The sequence below is a fragment of the Embiotoca jacksoni genome, unplaced genomic scaffold, assembly GCF_022577435.1.
Source record: "Embiotoca jacksoni isolate LCO1_2020_lvr unplaced genomic scaffold, fEmbJac1.0.p SCAF_2, whole genome shotgun sequence".
NCBI lineage: Eukaryota > Metazoa > Chordata > Actinopteri > Embiotocidae > Embiotoca > Embiotoca jacksoni.
In genome coordinates, this window is record NW_027185340.1 from 25,226,171 (window position 1) to 25,242,636 (window position 16,466).

The window sequence follows — 16,466 nt, forward strand, 5'->3', positions numbered from 1 at the left end:
AGAACCACATCATCCTCATAGAACCTGGTTCTGTTGGACCTTTCTGCCCTGAAGTTCAGGAATAGAGATCCTTCTGGTGTAAAACTGCAGAGCTCAGGGCGAACGGACCAAATGTACCGCTGCACCTGTCCACAGGTGTATTTACAGGAAGCAGCTGGAAGGTGAGGCCACCGGACCGAGTCCAGGAAGTGACCAATACTCCCCCCCCCCCCCTCCCTCCTTCTTCCCCCATGCTGACTTTCGGGACTCTCTGGGGACACATGAGTGTGTAATCCTACCCTCAGAGTGGGAGGTGCAGGGTCACCTGATCCCCCCTCTGAGTGGCAGCACTCAGCTGCTCAGGTGTCCCTTCATGCCAGAGTGCAGCGCAGCAGGAGGGCAGCCATCAAGACAAAGAGACGGGAAGAAGACAGAGAGGGAAAGGAAGCGTTGGGGGGATATAGTCGTAGACAAAGCGCAGCTGAGTGTGGACGATGGCATGATGAGGAAAAGCTCGGTGGAGATCAGTACGTTGGATATAACTTCAGACTTCTGGAGGAGTCCTTCTCCTCCTTTCCTCCTCTCTGACCTCCATTTTCTCCATCCCTCCACTTACCGCACTGTTTCTCATCTCTTTTAATGTCACAGATCCTGCTGCCAACGCTGCCGACACGTCACCCCCCCCCAACAGTAGGTGAAATGACAATTAGCTGACGGACAGAAAAGTCTTTGTTTTAGATCACTGGATGCTAACTGGATGTTTGGGGTTATTTTTCTTGGCTGTTGAAGCCCTGCAGAGGTCGTATGTTGTTTGGTCTGTGTGAAACTGCATGTATGCCTCTCCTTGAAGAAAACTTTCTCTGGTGAAACCTGTGATCAGCGACAGTTCACCAACACTTCCCATTCAGGCCGAGGCCGCTGGACAGGATTGGGATTAACTCGTGTTACTGACATGGAACTCACTGCAGGGTTTTGTTCTCTTGGTTTAGCACTAAAGACCTTTGGAGTTGTACACAAGTGAAAGGAGATGAGGTTCCTGTTAGTGTTGGACCGGGCTCAGTCTACCTTCACAGCTGCAGAGGGGACGAGAACAAAGTGCTGGTTTTATGTGAGTGAGGTGAAGGTGTTCCTAATGCAGTGGTCTGCTCTTAGTGACGGCGATGACAAAGAGGGTCCATCAAAAATACTAAACCTTCCAGAGGAATCAAAACATTTCAAAGTTAGAGAATGAATCACTTTGAACCCGTCTCAGATTCTCTCAGTGGGAACATCAAAAACAGACCAACGTCTCAATCAGAAACACGGTGGTGAGATCACACATCACAAACATCAAATGTATCTTGGGTTTCCGTTGGAGCTCATCGATGCTCCGGAGCTGGACTTCCATCCCCCCCCCCCCCCCCCCCCCCCCCCCGTGACCATGTGAAACACTTCCGATGTCGAATCGCCGGGTCAAACCAAGAGATTTCTGCTTTTCTGACAATTTGAAGATTTAGACATTTGAGCCCTCGAGTCACATTTGTCAAACATCTCTTTGTCAAGACGTCGGATCCAAACTCTCTGCTCTCTTAAGCAAATCAACATGTTCTCTCTTCTTTTTATTTAGGAACCTGCTGCAGAGGCTCCGGAGCAACCAGATCCTTCCAAGATAGAGGTGGTGTCGGTGACGGAGGAGGACCTCCCCGCTGTAGAGACCCCCAACACTCTGAACATCAGCCCCCTGGGCGGCTTTGCAGCTGAGCCCCAATCAGAGGAAGATCCTGCCAAACCCGCAGAGCTCCCGGCTGCAGCCGCACCCAGCCCGGCCATGCCCATCACCAAGGTGCAGCCGTTCATCCACGGTGAGACTCGAAGGCTGTAGAGGAGGCCGTGCACCCAGAAACAATGTGTATGGAGATCGCTGTTCAGAGGCGGAGTTACAGGGAGGTGAAATGACGTGACATTAACAGAGAATAGCTCTCCATGTGTCACAGAAGAAGTTGGGTGTTCCTGCGTTTAGCTCTTTGTTCCTTTGATTTCTTCACGTTCACTTTTCCCTGACCAACAGGGTTATGGTAGCAAGGTAGGTGGGCGAAGTAATGATCTGCTGTGTCATCGGGACTCTTTCATGTATATTTAGTGAGTTTTACAGTATTTGAAGACTGGAGGATTGTTCAGTAGGTCAGAAGAAGTTGAACTCTGCTGGTACCAAACGGCCATGTGAAAGCAACCCAGGTAAGAATTTATTGAAGGAGCAGTACAGTATGTAGTTATTAACCTGACTTCAACGACATCACAAAATCACACAAGAGTCCATCTTGTGGCTTCGAAAACAACAGGAGTCGTCAGTTTAGATCTACGAACAACTATCAGCTGCTGGTCAGGTGATCTGAGCGAGTGTCCTGGGCTACCGGGCTGCTCCAGTTAAAACACTTCAACTTTCAAATGAATCTTTTAACATGTTCAGATTCCAAGAACAGTAAAATGGGCTCTCATGTACCAATCAGAAGCCTCGCTGCACCAACTGTAACACGGATATTATCATCCAGCCCGAAATACGAAGCGTTGTCGTAGTAATAAATGCACCAGAGACCTTCTTAACATCTTTAAAAGAACAGAAGATCTTGACCTGAGCTAAAACTGTTAGCTGAAGTAAACTGGCTTTAATCTGCAGGTCTGATTTAAAAGAAGAATCACAGACTCAGATTGTGTTCATGTGGTTTACAGCAGGACTGAGATAAGATGTCAGAGGATCATGTGATTGCTGGAGGGCACCAAAATCTCTGTTTCACCTTTAATGAGAGTGAGAAAGTTTAACAAGAGCCACGTTTTAACATCAGAAAACGTATTGAAGACTTTGGAGAAGAGGCCATGTCGGGTTTCAGCTCCAGGTATATCTGAAGATCATCACCGGAAATACGGAGTGTTTTTCAGATGATACAAGAGGTAGATCATACAGTGAAAACAGAAGTGGACCCAAGCTGGACCCCTGCGGTACCCCACAGGTCCGGGGGCCCGCTGAGAGGAGTAATTACTCAAAATAGTTCTCCATTTAAACAGCCTCAATGACTGATTACAACGCTGAACATGTGACACTAATTCAAGAAAACTGTCTGAAATATCACAATAATTCAATTATTTCTCTTTTTTTCTACCAACAAATCTGTTTGAGAATCATCTTTGTAGAAGAAGAAATGATTCATCTTTGTTCACACTTTTATTCACTCTGACAGACTGAAGGCTGCAGGTTGCATGGCGGTAGAACGGGTAGCAGCAAACTCCTCCAGAACTGTAATGACAAAAGCACCAAGTGTGTTTTAATCTGCTGCTGAAAAGGCAGATAAATGTCATATTTACACCTGTTTGATAAACGCAGTTATTAAAAACGACAGAGCCCACCATGGAAGATTTACGGGGGACTGAAGAGTTATATTTCCAGTAGGAGTGGATGAAGCTGGACTGTACAGTTTGAGTGTCCTTCAGAAATCCGACCTGTCCCCAGTGTTTCGTGTCTTCATGCTGTTTCCTCACCGTCTCCCTGTTGGAGCTGCAACACTCAAGCAAACACCAAATGTTCTGTCTGTCCCCAGAGGACGACTGTGAGAAAGGCTGGAGGAGCAGAGTGCTGGCCCACCGCTTCGAGCTGCTGGTAGCCACGTGCCTCGTCGTGGTGATCGCTCTCGCTCTCGGCATCGGCCTCGGAGGTGAGCAGCACAGTGTGAACCAATATGGGACCAATGCAGCATGGAGCACCTTCGTTCCATCAATATTTGATGGCGTTCTTACCTGTTATACAACCACACAGTGCAGTCAGAGAGGATGAGGTCACTGACAAATGCTCCTCCACCTACAGCTTTAACTGCAGCTCGCTTCTATGAACAGAGAACAAACTGCCTTTTTACACAGTGACACTATTTTAGGGAACAAAGAATACTTGGCCAACATGATTCAGATCATCATGTTTAATATTTGTTATCAAATGTTGCAGCTAGTTAACTGTTTGAAGACTCTGACCCAGATTAGCGTACATTTTAGAACTCACCTGCTGGTGCTCTGCTGCATCTATCCTGCAGCCATCTTTAATTTGTGTTTGGGGTTTTGGTCTTCGGTGGAGAACCCAGTGGTTGAAATGGGAAGTTACTCACCAGTATGCATAACTAACACTTCTTCAATTTACTCTGTGTTGTACTGGCACTTCTGATTATTATCAGTCTGTCTGCAGTGGGTCTGGTTCTGATTATTATCAGTCTGTCTGCAGTGGGTCTGGTTCTGATTATTATCAGTCTGTCTGCAGTGGGTCTGGTTCTGATTATTATCAGTCTGTCTGCAGTGGGTCTGGTTCTGATTATTATCAGTCTGTCTGCAGTGGGTCTGAGCTGTTTGGGGAAGTTCCGCTGTGGATCTTCATCTCAGTGCATCAGGACTTCGGCTCAGTGTGACGGAGTCGTGCACTGTGACAACGAGGAGGACGAACTTGGCTGTGGTGACACACTCACACACACACACACACACACACACACACACACACACACACACACACACACACACACATATACTCAACACAACCATAGTGGTTTGTCAGATTGTTTCACAAAAGTAGAATTAATAAATCCAGGCTTGATCTAACCCAGTCAGTGCTTCCTAGGTAACATAACGTTGCTTTTACTTGTTATCGGTCTATTAGATGTGAACCAATACCTGAAATCGGTTCTCCTTTGGTCCTTTTTGTTGCTCCGAGTACCCATACCATAACACCACGGACAGGTCAAGTCATGTGCACTAATGTATCCTGTACCATCACAGACGGTCTTTACACAACTTTTCCAGTCTTTTGTTGACCCTGTCACAACTTTTTAGAGGCCATCAAATTCACAATGCGCAGATATGTTTCATAAAACAAAACAAAAATAAAAATTTCTCTGTTTCAACATTTGATATGTTGTCTTTGATCAGTTGATGTGATTTGGAAATCATTGCGTTCTGCATCCCGACTTCTTTGAAAACAGGGTTGTATATCAGCTACTAATAACTTCAATCTAAACAGTACTGTTGGTTTTGATTCCCAAACACACCTGCAGACAGATACACACAGAGCCCTCTCAGTTGATGTGAATCTGTGTGTGTGTGTGTGTGTGTGTGTGTGTGTGTGTGTGTGTGTGTGTGTGTGTGTGTGTGTGTGTGTGTGTGTGTGTGTGTGTGTGTGTGTGTGTCAGTGCGTCTGAGTGGGCGGAGCTCCGTCCTGCAGGTTCAGAGACGAGGAGAATGGAGGACAGTCTGCTCAGAGGACTGGAACAACTCGCTGGGCGTCTCTGCTTGCAAGCAGCTGGGATACTCCAGGTTTGGATTCACTGTCTGGTTCCTACTTGTGATGTTCATCTTGTTCAGCTTCATCTAGATTTCATCGCATCATTCAGAAGTTTTCCAGCTTTGAGAAGTTAACCGACAGTTTGAGGGTCTAACACGTTTATCCAGTCCACTGTCAAAAACACACACACAAAAAAAAGCTCAGATTTATGTCATGTTGATGGAGGAAGCTTCATGTCCTTCCTCCTACATGACGTTTTTAACATCTCTGTACACCTGTGCATGTGTGAAGGGCAAACAAGTTTTGAATGTTGTTCCATAACCTGATTTCCTCCTTCCGTCATAATCCCTATAATACTTGTCATGCACAGAGCGTTCCTTTCTGCATTAAAACAGCACAGTGATTTATAACAGTACTCAGGGAAGTTATCCGGCTCAACGTGTTTTCAAGAATTCAGTGACTCAATCAACAACAGGACAAAGTGTGACTCAACAGAAGCACTGATGCTGCAGCTGGAAGACAAAAAACTGAACAGATAGACACAGAGAAGGAAGTAGAACTTAGAAAAACAACAGAAGAGACGAGGAAGACTTCAAAATAAAACAGGAATCCCAACACCCAGTCTGAATTAGAGACTCTTACTGTGACATGGAAATCAGTGCCGGCTCTCATACTTCAACATGAAAAACAGATTGTTGTCTTGTTGTCTTATTGTCTGTCAGGTACGTGGAGTCCTTCTTTGTGTCTCTGACGTCCATTGAACAGGAGCTGCAGACCCCCCTGGTGTCCATCAACCTGAGCCAGGCTCAGATCATCAAGCTCCAGAATGCAGCCACCTTCAGGTAAACGGATCCTCCTCATTTACATGAAGGAAAAGGTTTGCAGACTAACTACGCTGATGACCACATGAATGATGCAAAGCAGCTCGACTCGACTTCACGAGTCCAAGTGTCCTAAACTGTATCTGGGGCTGAACGTGATGACATAATCCTGACTGCTTCTTACAGCTGTGCACTGAAGGGACCCCAGCGCTGCATAATAGTCATTAAAGCTCCCTGGTACTGCTTGAACTGTTTCTCTATAACCAGAAATGAGTGAAAAGCATCGCTTCCAATGTTTTTATCTGAATACGTAGACGATACGTAGACGAGCCTCCTGCTTCCACATGTGAGGTCATCTCCTACGATGAGTGATACAATTAAATGTCAACCATCAGTGAGGTCATCAACCATCAGTAAGGTCATCAACCATCAGTGAGGTCATCAACCATCAGTAAGGTCATCATCCAGCAGTGATGTCATCGTTGGTTTGTGAACGTTATGAATCCTCCAGTTCAGATTCTGTCCGTCACCATCTTTGCTAGTTCGGAGCGGTTTGGAGCAGGAAGTGACCATATTTGGACGAGCTGGGGGAGGAGCCAGCAGTGGATCTGACCGATCTGATTGGAAACCTGACGATACTACGTCCCGTAGGGTCACATTAGTTGTGTTCCTCTGTTCCAGTAAATTAATGTGTTATAAGTTTAATTTGAAACTCAATAATCTCCCGTTTTAAACAGGGTTGTAATTAGTGCTGAGGCTCTGACATCACACCACACCATAATGGTTAATGCCTAAAGGAGATCAGATTTACCTGACACGAGTCGATTCCTCCCTCCAGGTATCCTGCACAGAACATCCAAGAAGAGATTAAGCCCCCGTAAACCTCTGGTTGGTTGCAGGTCTTGGTGGAGATGAGAGGAACCGTGGCTGAGCGCAGAACCACACTGGTCTCTCCTGGGAAAAGCACATCATTTAAAGCCCGTGCAGCTGCACGTAAAGTTTAAAATACACCTTCTCATTCAACAGTATTTCTTTACTTTCACTATTTTCTACCTTGTAGAAAAAACAGAAGACATCAGAAAAATAGAACATGGATGTTGGTCTCCAAATGAACCCAGCAGGCCCATGAGGATGTAACGACTGGAAACGGTCTTCAGGGAGGCGTGGTCAGACCCAGATATTCTCTCAGGGAATCTGTGCCGGTAACACCTGGAAGGCTCTGAACCAACCAGCAACCATCAGTGATGTCATCGTTGGTTTGTGAACGTTATGAAGCATCCAGTTCAGATTCTGTCCGTCACCATCTTTGCTAGTTCGGAGCGGTTGGAGCAGGAAGTGACCATATTTGGACGAGCTGGGGGAGGAGCCAGCGGTGGATCTGACTGATCTGATTGGAAACCTGACGATACTACGTCCCGCCCACCGATAGCTGTAACCTGACTGCACCACAGGCCTGTCAATCAAACAGACACGCCCCCAAAAACAGGTCTTCTTGAATCTTCTTTTCTAATGAATGAGGGATTATTTTCAGATGGACCTCCAGAAAACTAATAAGAAGGAGTGACTTTAGCTAACAACACCGAGATAACTGATGGACACATTTTATTCACTTTGGATTTGATGAGAGAAGTTGAATGGGAGTCTATGGAGCCGGAGGCTTTTTGGAGCCGACCTCTAGTGGCACTCGGTGGTATTGCAGCTGAAAACACTTCTGCATCGGAACCATTTTACAGACCTGAAGCTACGAACACTTTGATATCCAGTCTGTGGTCTGAACATCTCTGAGGCTTTGAATCTAAACGGGCTCGTTTCGCAGATTCACTCACCGGTGATCGATGCAGAGTGCAGCCGGTTGGATTTCTGTCAGTCTTGAAGCCCGACTTGCTGTGACGTCATTGAACGTAGCCATCGATAGCGTTGGCCGGCCTCAGGGCATGCTGGGAAATGTCCGTCTCTCTCCTGATCTGATTAAATAATTTGCATAAAGAGCCAGAACCTTAAACAGCGCTTGACTAAATGTTCCTGTTGAATAAGTTGACTGACTTTGAGTGGAGCTGTTGTCCGTTGTTGTATATTCTGGTGTGTAAAGTCACTGGACGTTAACAGACCTGTTCATGTTGGCTGAGCTTCTCTGGGGTTTGTCCTCCGCTTCCTGTGTCCCTGCAGTAAGACTCAGTGCAGTTCGGGGACGGTGACCACTCTGAAATGTCTGGGTGAGAAGACACGGTGTGCTGTGCTGTGCTGCTGCATGCTGGGATGTGTCTGTCAGTCTACTCTGTACACTTCAGCCCTCCAAGACAAGTCGTCTGCATCTATAAAGTTTGTGTCATGATGTTCATAAGGAAGATCGTGAATAACTTGAGTGTGCATGTGTGTGTTTATGTGGCTTGTGATGTCATCGGGTCGGTCTCGGCTGGGCTCAGACACCGCCGAGGCCGGTTTCCTCTCCCTGCACCTTCCTCAGGTCTCTCTGCAGCTGCATGGTTCTGATCCGTGTTCACTGACTCACCAACCTGCCCACTACTTATTCTTTGTTGTCTCTCCATGCTGTTCTTTTCTCTCTCTGCTCCCCCCAACCAGTCCAGGCATACAAGTCTGATTCTGTTGGCGGTTTCTTCCTGTTAAAAGAACGTTTTTCCTCCCCGCTGTCACTCAAGTGGGAATTGTTGGATTGTTGGCTTGTTGGATTGTTGGTTTTCTCTCTAATATTAAACTATAAATTGTGGCCTGGATTAAAAAGTGTTCGCAGACTGATACCAAAATTATTTTATTGACAGCAGAGTGACCCGGTGCTCTGGTTCTGTGGTAGGAGAGGCAAAATGTAATACAAATTGTGATTTAGTTAAATGTGCATAGAAAATGCAGAATTTGCAGGGTATTTTTTTGTCTCTTCGTCAGAGAGAATCTTCTTAATGGTGGGATGATGCGTTGGTGTGTGAACTTGTGTTGGCACAGGGCCGTTATTGATCTGTAACCCATGTTGTTTTTGTGTGTGTGTGTGTGTGCGTGTGCGTGTGTGTGTGTGTCCTCAGAGTGTGGCTCCAGGCCTCAGTACAACACTCGTATTGTTGGAGGTAATATCTCCAGACCGGGTCAGTTCCCCTGGCAGGTCAGCCTCCACTTCAAGAGCGAACACCTGTGTGGAGGCTCCATCATCACCTCCCGCTGGATCCTCACTGCAGCACACTGCATGTACGGGTGAGTCAGGAAAGCAGGTTACCCAGAAAGATCAGGTGTTCATCTACGCCAGCAGCAGAGCTCTGGGGATGTCGGTGACGGTCAGGTGGTCAGTCCACCGCATCGGTCGGAGGGATGCTGAGATCCAAGAGGTTGTTGGTGTACCGCTTAATACAGCTAATGTTAGCATAGCCACCAATAACAGAAATTTAGTCATTAAAAAGGCTGATAGTTATTTTATTTTTGGCCCATTGGATTTACCAGTGAACACAGTCACACATTACATTACATATATGTTTGAATTTCATCATCTTATTCATTCGATTATCTGTATGACCTGTATGGGTGTTATTAGACCCATTAATAGATGGTTTGCTGCGACTTTGAAACTTTTGGAGCGGCTTCTAGCCAATCAGCATTGACCACCATATTCAGTATCATTAGACAGCACTGAACAAATCAATTATTAATTATTATTAACAAATCCTTAAAATTGCTTGGAAATCCATCGAATGTTTGTCCAGACAATTTACTAAATGCCAAAAATGTTAACGTCATGGTGGAACTACAGATAGTGAAGGGCTCAAAGTCAGGGCGGTGAACCATCACCATCATCGTTCATGGAAAAAGATTCCAGTATTTTGAAGTGAAGTGTCACAGACATCCGATCCCTGCTGCAGGATCAGAAAAACTACAGATCTGAAAATGTATCGAGCTGTTAAAACAAGTAGAGAAGTTTAAATCAATCGTTTCATTGGATCAACTTAGTGCAGGATACAGAAAAGTATGAAAGTTCTTTGGTTTTACACTTCAACATTTTGTCAAACCTTTACTCAAAGGATCCAAACTGCCAGCTGAGCAGTGGGACTGAAGTGTAGAGTCAGCACATTGGACCTGATTACCGACTACGAATACAGAAGAAAGCACAAACACGTCTTCATGGAACGTTACAGATTGAAAAGCTGCCATCAGATTTCTCCCCACGAACACCTTTGACCTCTGACCTCGGTCCAGTAACCAGGCTTGTGTTAGAAATTACATCAAAATAACACACAGACGTGTTCACAACAGACTGAGAAGGAAAGCAGTTCCAAGTGGGTGTCTGTGACTTCCTGCCTTCCTCACGATACTCCAATAAATATTCCATCATCTGGATTTTGTGCTGTTTGTGATCAGGTTTGAAAACTCCTCGCTGTGGGCGGTCCACGTGGGGCTGACAGAGCAGCTCCTCCACGGGGCCCAGTCTCTGGCTGTGGAGAGTATCGTGTACCATGCTCGCTATCGACCCAAAGGACTGGACTACGACATCGCACTGATGAAACTGGCCCGGCCGCTCCTTTTCAACGGTACCACTAAGTCCTCACCTTTCTCACTTCAGTATCAGCGTCTGTCTGCTGCATCCTTTCAGTCCCAGCTGGAGCATCACATCAGCTGGATGAGTGATTGGTGAGCTGGGAGGTGTAGTTCATTGTCTCTCCACTGTAGGTCTGGTGGAGCCCATCTGCCTGCCCAACTACGGGGAGGAGTTGAAGGAGGGGACCGTGTGCTGGATCTCTGGCTGGGGGGCCACAGAGGAAGATGGTGAGTGTGAACCTGGAGGTACTGAAAGGAAACCAACACAATTTCCCATCCTGGATTGGACCATGGAATATACATGTTCAGATCACAGACTGTTTACAAAAGTGTTCGTAGCTTCCAGGTCTGAAAAATGAGGCCGATGCAGAAGTGTTTTCAGCTGCAATACCACCGAGTGCCCCTAGAGGTCGGCTCCAAAAAGCCTCCGGCTCCATAGACTCCCATTCAACTTCTCTCATCAAATCCAAAGTGAATAAAATGTGTCCATCAGTTATCTCGGTGTTGTTAGCTAAAGTCACTCCTTCTTATTAGTTTTCTGGAGGTCCATCTGAAAATAATCCCTCATTCATTAGAAAAGAAGATTCAAGAAGACCTGTTTTTGGGGGCGTGTCTGTTTGATTGACAGGCCTGTGGTGCAGTCAGGTTACAGCTATCGGTGGGCGGGACGTAGTATCGTCAGGTTTCCAATCAGATCAGTCAGATCCACCGCTGGCTCCTCCCCCAGCTCGTCCAAATATGGTCACTTCCTGCTCCAACCGCTCCGAACTAGCAAAGATGGTGACGGACAGAATCTGAACTGGATGCTTCATAACGTTCACAAACCAACGATGACATCACTGATGGTTGCTGGTTGGTTCAGAGCCTTCCAGGTGTTACCGGCACAGATTCCCTGAGAGAATATCTGGGTCTGACCACGCCTCCCTGAAGACCGTTTCCAGTCGTTACATCCTCATGGGCCTGCTGGATTCATTTGGAGACCAACATCCATGTTCTATTTTTCTGATGTCTTCTGTTTTTTCTACAAGGTAGAAAATAGTGAAAGTAAAGAAATACCGTTGAATGAGAAGGTGTATTTTAAACTTTACGTGCAGCTGCACGGGCTTTAAATGATGTGCTTTTCCCAGGAGAGACCAGTGTGGTTCTGCGCTCAGCCACGGTTCCTCTCATCTCCACCAAGACCTGCAACCAACCAGAGGTTTACGGGGGCTTAATCTCTTCCTGGATGATCTGTGCAGGATACCTGGAGGGAGGAATCGACTCGTGTCAGGTAAATCTGATCTCCTTTAGGCATTAACCATTATGGTGTGGTGTGATGTCAGAGCCACAGCACTCATTACAACCCTGTTTAAAACGGGAGATTATTGAGTTTCAAATTAAACTTATAACACATTAATTTACTGGAACAGAGGAACACAACTGATGTGACCCTGATTCAGCTGGTCCCCACATTATAAAGCAGCTCTTTACTGTTGTACCTCTTTGGGCATATACACATTTAGTCCAGTGTTTCTTATTAAACCATCCAGGATATGAACACTGATCATGTTTTACATGGCACTCAAACTTGGAGACTGTCACTAATAATGGAAGGTATCATTGTAACTACAGTTCTCTGAGTGGACAGACTGTCCAGCTGCAGGCCGCCTCCAGACTCACTCCAATCCAGCTCAATCAGAGATGCACTCAGACACTCGGGTGGTCATACTGTGCATCTGGTCCATATGTGGGCATTTACACTAACTGCAGTTAAAAACAATGAATACTGAATGATGTCCATGATTTCCAAACAGAATCTCAGATTGTGATCCATCAGACCTCAGGACAGTTTTCCACTTCACCTCAGTCCATCTTCAATGATCTCGGTCCAGAGAAGGCGGCGGTGTTTCTGGATCATGTTTCTATGTGGTTTCTTCTTTGGAGAGTTTTAACCTGCATTTGTGGACGCAGCGATGAACTGTGTTCACAGACGATGGTTTTCACAAGTGTTCCTGAGCCCATGCAGTGATTTCCACTCCAGAATAGTGTGTTTTTAATGCAGTGCTGCCTGAGGGCCCGAAGATCACCACCATCCAATATTGGTTTCCAGCCTTGTCCCTTGTGTTCAGAGATTTCTCCAGATTCTCTGAATCTTTTAATGATATTATGAACCGTAGACGATGAAATCCACTAATTCTTTGTTGTTTTACCTTGAGGAACATTATTCTTAGATTGTTGAACTATTTTCCCAAACAGTCTTTCACAGAGTGGTGAACCTCTCCCCATCTTCACTGCTGATAGACTCTGCCTCTCTGAAATCATCTTTTTATACCCAATCATGTTCCTGATCTGTTGCCATGGCAACCTGATTAGTTGTCAGATGTTCCACCAGGTGTTTTTTTTTTGCTTTACACAACTTTTCCAGTCTTTTGTTGAACCTGTCCCAACTTTTTTGAGATGTGTTGCTGCCATCAAAATTAAAATCAGCAGATATTTTTCATAAAACAATAAAATAGATTTCATGTTTTCATTTAAATATGGGTTTATGGGATTTACAAATCATTACATTAGGTTTGTATTTACATTTTACACAGCGTCACTACTTTTTTGGAGACGGGGTTGTACTTCGCTTTGGTAAAAGGAAATGTAATGATTTAATCTAGGTTTCCTAAATTTGTAAAATGTGGACTCCCCCTCTATGTCTGTGTTCTTAACTGTGTGTGTGTGTGTGTGTGTGTGTGTGCGTGCATGCGTGTGTGCGTGCGTGCATGCGTGCGTCTGTCTGCCTGCCTGCCTGCCTGCCTGCCTGCCTGCCTGCCTGCCTGCCTGCGTGCCTGCCTGCGTGCCCTCAGGGGGACAGCGGAGGTCCTCTGGCCTGTGAGGATTCGTCTGTTTGGAAGTTGATCGGGGCGACCAGCTGGGGAAGTGGCTGCGCTCTGAGGAACAAGCCGGGCGTTTACACTCGCATAACACAGTCGCTCAGCTGGATCCGCCAACAGATGGAGGTCAGTGCAGGACAAATTAGGTCCTCTTTCAGGACCAAGGTGTGGCGCCAGAGGTTCACTGGTCCTGAACCTTTGTCTCAAGCCACAAAGGACGAGGCCTATAGATGAAGTACTTTTATTAATAATCAGTAACAGTCCTGCTTTCACAAGTGTAGTTCAGTAAAAAGTACATCATAAGCCCCTATGACTGACAAACTATCATATATAACATTAATATTACAGTTTGAATGCATACATATGTGGTGGTTAGATAACCATGATACTACCACCACGTTAACACATCACACTGATACTACCACCATGTTAACCATGATACTACCACGTTAACAGATAACCATGATAATACCACGTTTTATAGATAACCATCATCGTACTGATTGAAAACACCTGATTCTGATCTCACCTTCAAACTAACTGATGACTCTGGAGGTTCACAGACTTTTACTGCTCACAGATCAGTGATACGAGATCAGTCTCCTCAATAAACATAAATAATGTTTTTCTCACTCGTTTAATTGGGTTCTCTCAATCTACTTTTAGGACTTCTGATGTTTTAGGTCATATTCATGATGAAATATCTAAATTCTAAAGGCTTCTCTTGAGCACCCCTGTATGTTAATATATGAGTGCCACATGCTGGGGCCACATTAACAGTCTCTTTGTGAAACTGAGTGTTGTTCATGCTGCCTCTCTGTCACACCTCACTGACTATAATCACTGTGCAATTCATATAAAGCTGTAACAGTTCAAGCATTTCCATCTCAAAGAATTTTAAAGGAGAGTTTAACGAAAACCTGCAGTTAAAGAGTCGACTATCTCCGTTAAACCTCGACCTACAGACCAGCTGTTGGTGACCCGGTTGTGTGATGTTGGCCCAACAGCTGGTTCTTCTCCGTAATGAAATCTGAGCGGAGCAGGTGGTCAGGGTATCGGCCTCATTTCAGACGCCTTTATATGGTGAAAGCTTTGAAATGCTTCACTTGACACCAAGCTGCTGAAATGGTTCAGACTCTGAGTCTCACAGACCACATAGAAACCAACCACTCTCCCCATCAGACCAGCGACAATCATCAGCACAGATTTGAAGGAGTTCCCTCTAGTTCATTTAAAAATCGAACTTTAAGAACAACATACACCTGGTGCGAATTTGTGACCTAGTAAATATGTTTAGATGAGTTAAAGAAAAAAATACAAAGGCCTTAAAGCATGCATTGTGATGTGTGAACAGACCGACATCCTGAAGAAAAGTCACCATGATGGAGGGTCACCACGAGCTGCAGGTAGTGGAAGTAACAGCAGAAGAGCATACAGTATACAGTTCGGGTGTTTCCCTTGACTTGAGACGTACCATGTTTGTTGACCAGTCAGACAGCCACACCCAACTAATTAGCATATATTAACTCAAGTCAATTTATTCATATAGCTCCAAATCACAGATTATTTCATGGCACTTAAGGCAGTAAAGTCCTTACAACAGAAACTTACAGCATCATACAGAGGGACCCAACAGTTTAAGAATTTCCGTTTAAAGGGGAAGGAAGAACTCTCTTTTAACAAAAGAAACCTCCAACAGAAGGAAGGAAAAACTCCCTTTAAACAGGACAAAACCTCCAACAGAAGGAAAAACTCTCTTTTAACAGAAGAATCCTCCAACAGAAGGGAAAACTCTCTTAACAGAAGGAAAACCTCTTAACGCAAGAAACCTCCAACAGAAGGAAGGAAAAACTTTCTTTTAACAGGACAAAACCTCCAACAGAAGGAAAAACTCTCTTAACAGAAGAAACCTCCAACAGAAGGAAAACCTCTTAATGGAAGAAAACTCCAACAGAAGGAAGGAAAAACTCCCTTTTAACAGGGCAAAACCTCCAACAGAAGGAAAAACTCTTTTTTAACAGAAGAAACCTCCAATAGAAGGAAAAACTCTTTTAACAGAAGAATCCTCCAACAGAAGGGAAAACTCTCTTAACAGAAGGAAAACCTCTTAACGCAAGAAACCTCCAACAGAAGGAAGGAAAAACTTTCTTTTAACAGGACAAAACCTCCAACAGAAGGAAAAACTCTTAACAGAAGAAACCTCTAACAGAAGGAAAAACTCTCTTAACAGAAGAAACCTCCAACAGAAGGAAAACCTCTTAATGGAAGAAAACTCCAACAGAAGGAAGGAAAAACTCCCTTTTAACAGGGCAAAACCTCCAACAGAAGGAAAAACTCTTTTTTAACAGAAGAAACCTCCAATAGAAGGAAAAACTCTCTTTTAACAGAAGAAAAAACTCTTAACAGAAGAAATCTTCAACAGAAGGAAGGAAAAAAACTCTTGACAGAAGAAACCTCCAACAGAACCAGGCTCAGAGGTGCAGAACATCTGACTCGACTGGTTGGGGTGAGAGAGCAGAGAGAGAACAGGACAGCGTCGACAGCATATTTAGAGCAGATCACATTCCAGGTGGGAGATAGAAAAACATGGATCAGGTGATGCAGATGGATACTGTGGTGCAATAGTTTTAATGTTCAGGGCACTATTGAAGATGCCTAACATTCAGCTTAAGTTTGTGAAGATGGAGCCATAGGTGGCGTTACAACAAACTCACATCTTGCCAGTTGTGTTACCAAAGACCGGATCGTGACCCCCCACCCCTCCCCGTGCCTTCACATCGGTGTACATGTGTGTTAACCATGCGTGTTAAAGTTCTCCATTTGTGTGTCTTTCAGAAAGAAGAGGCTCGCAGTGTTCCTGCTCTGAGAACCGCCAACTGAAGCACCTCGGCTTCCTTCTCACCACGTTCTGCCTGGACGTTCCCGTATTCTGACAAAATAAAACCCCTGTAGAGACAAAGTGTAGCACGGCGGAGGTGTTTGGGTGCAGAGCTG

General features: G+C 45.2%; 1 protein-coding gene across 1 annotated transcript; it reads left to right on the forward strand.

The window, feature by feature from the left end:
- The first annotated feature begins 1,006 nt into the window (after positions 1–1,006).
- Positions 1,007–16,410, forward strand: tmprss3a (transmembrane serine protease 3a). Its single transcript, XM_069155312.1, has 13 exons — positions 1,007–1,087; positions 1,586–1,820; positions 3,549–3,662; positions 4,325–4,441; positions 5,172–5,295; positions 5,986–6,105; positions 8,251–8,297; positions 9,117–9,282; positions 10,438–10,607; positions 10,747–10,842; positions 11,742–11,884; positions 13,446–13,598; positions 16,308–16,410. Exons 1-13 carry the CDS (start codon positions 1,007–1,009, stop codon positions 16,350–16,352), a joined length of 1,611 nt encoding a protein of 536 aa, XP_069011413.1. The 3' UTR covers positions 16,353–16,410.
- Positions 16,411–16,466: the final 56 nt, after the last annotated feature.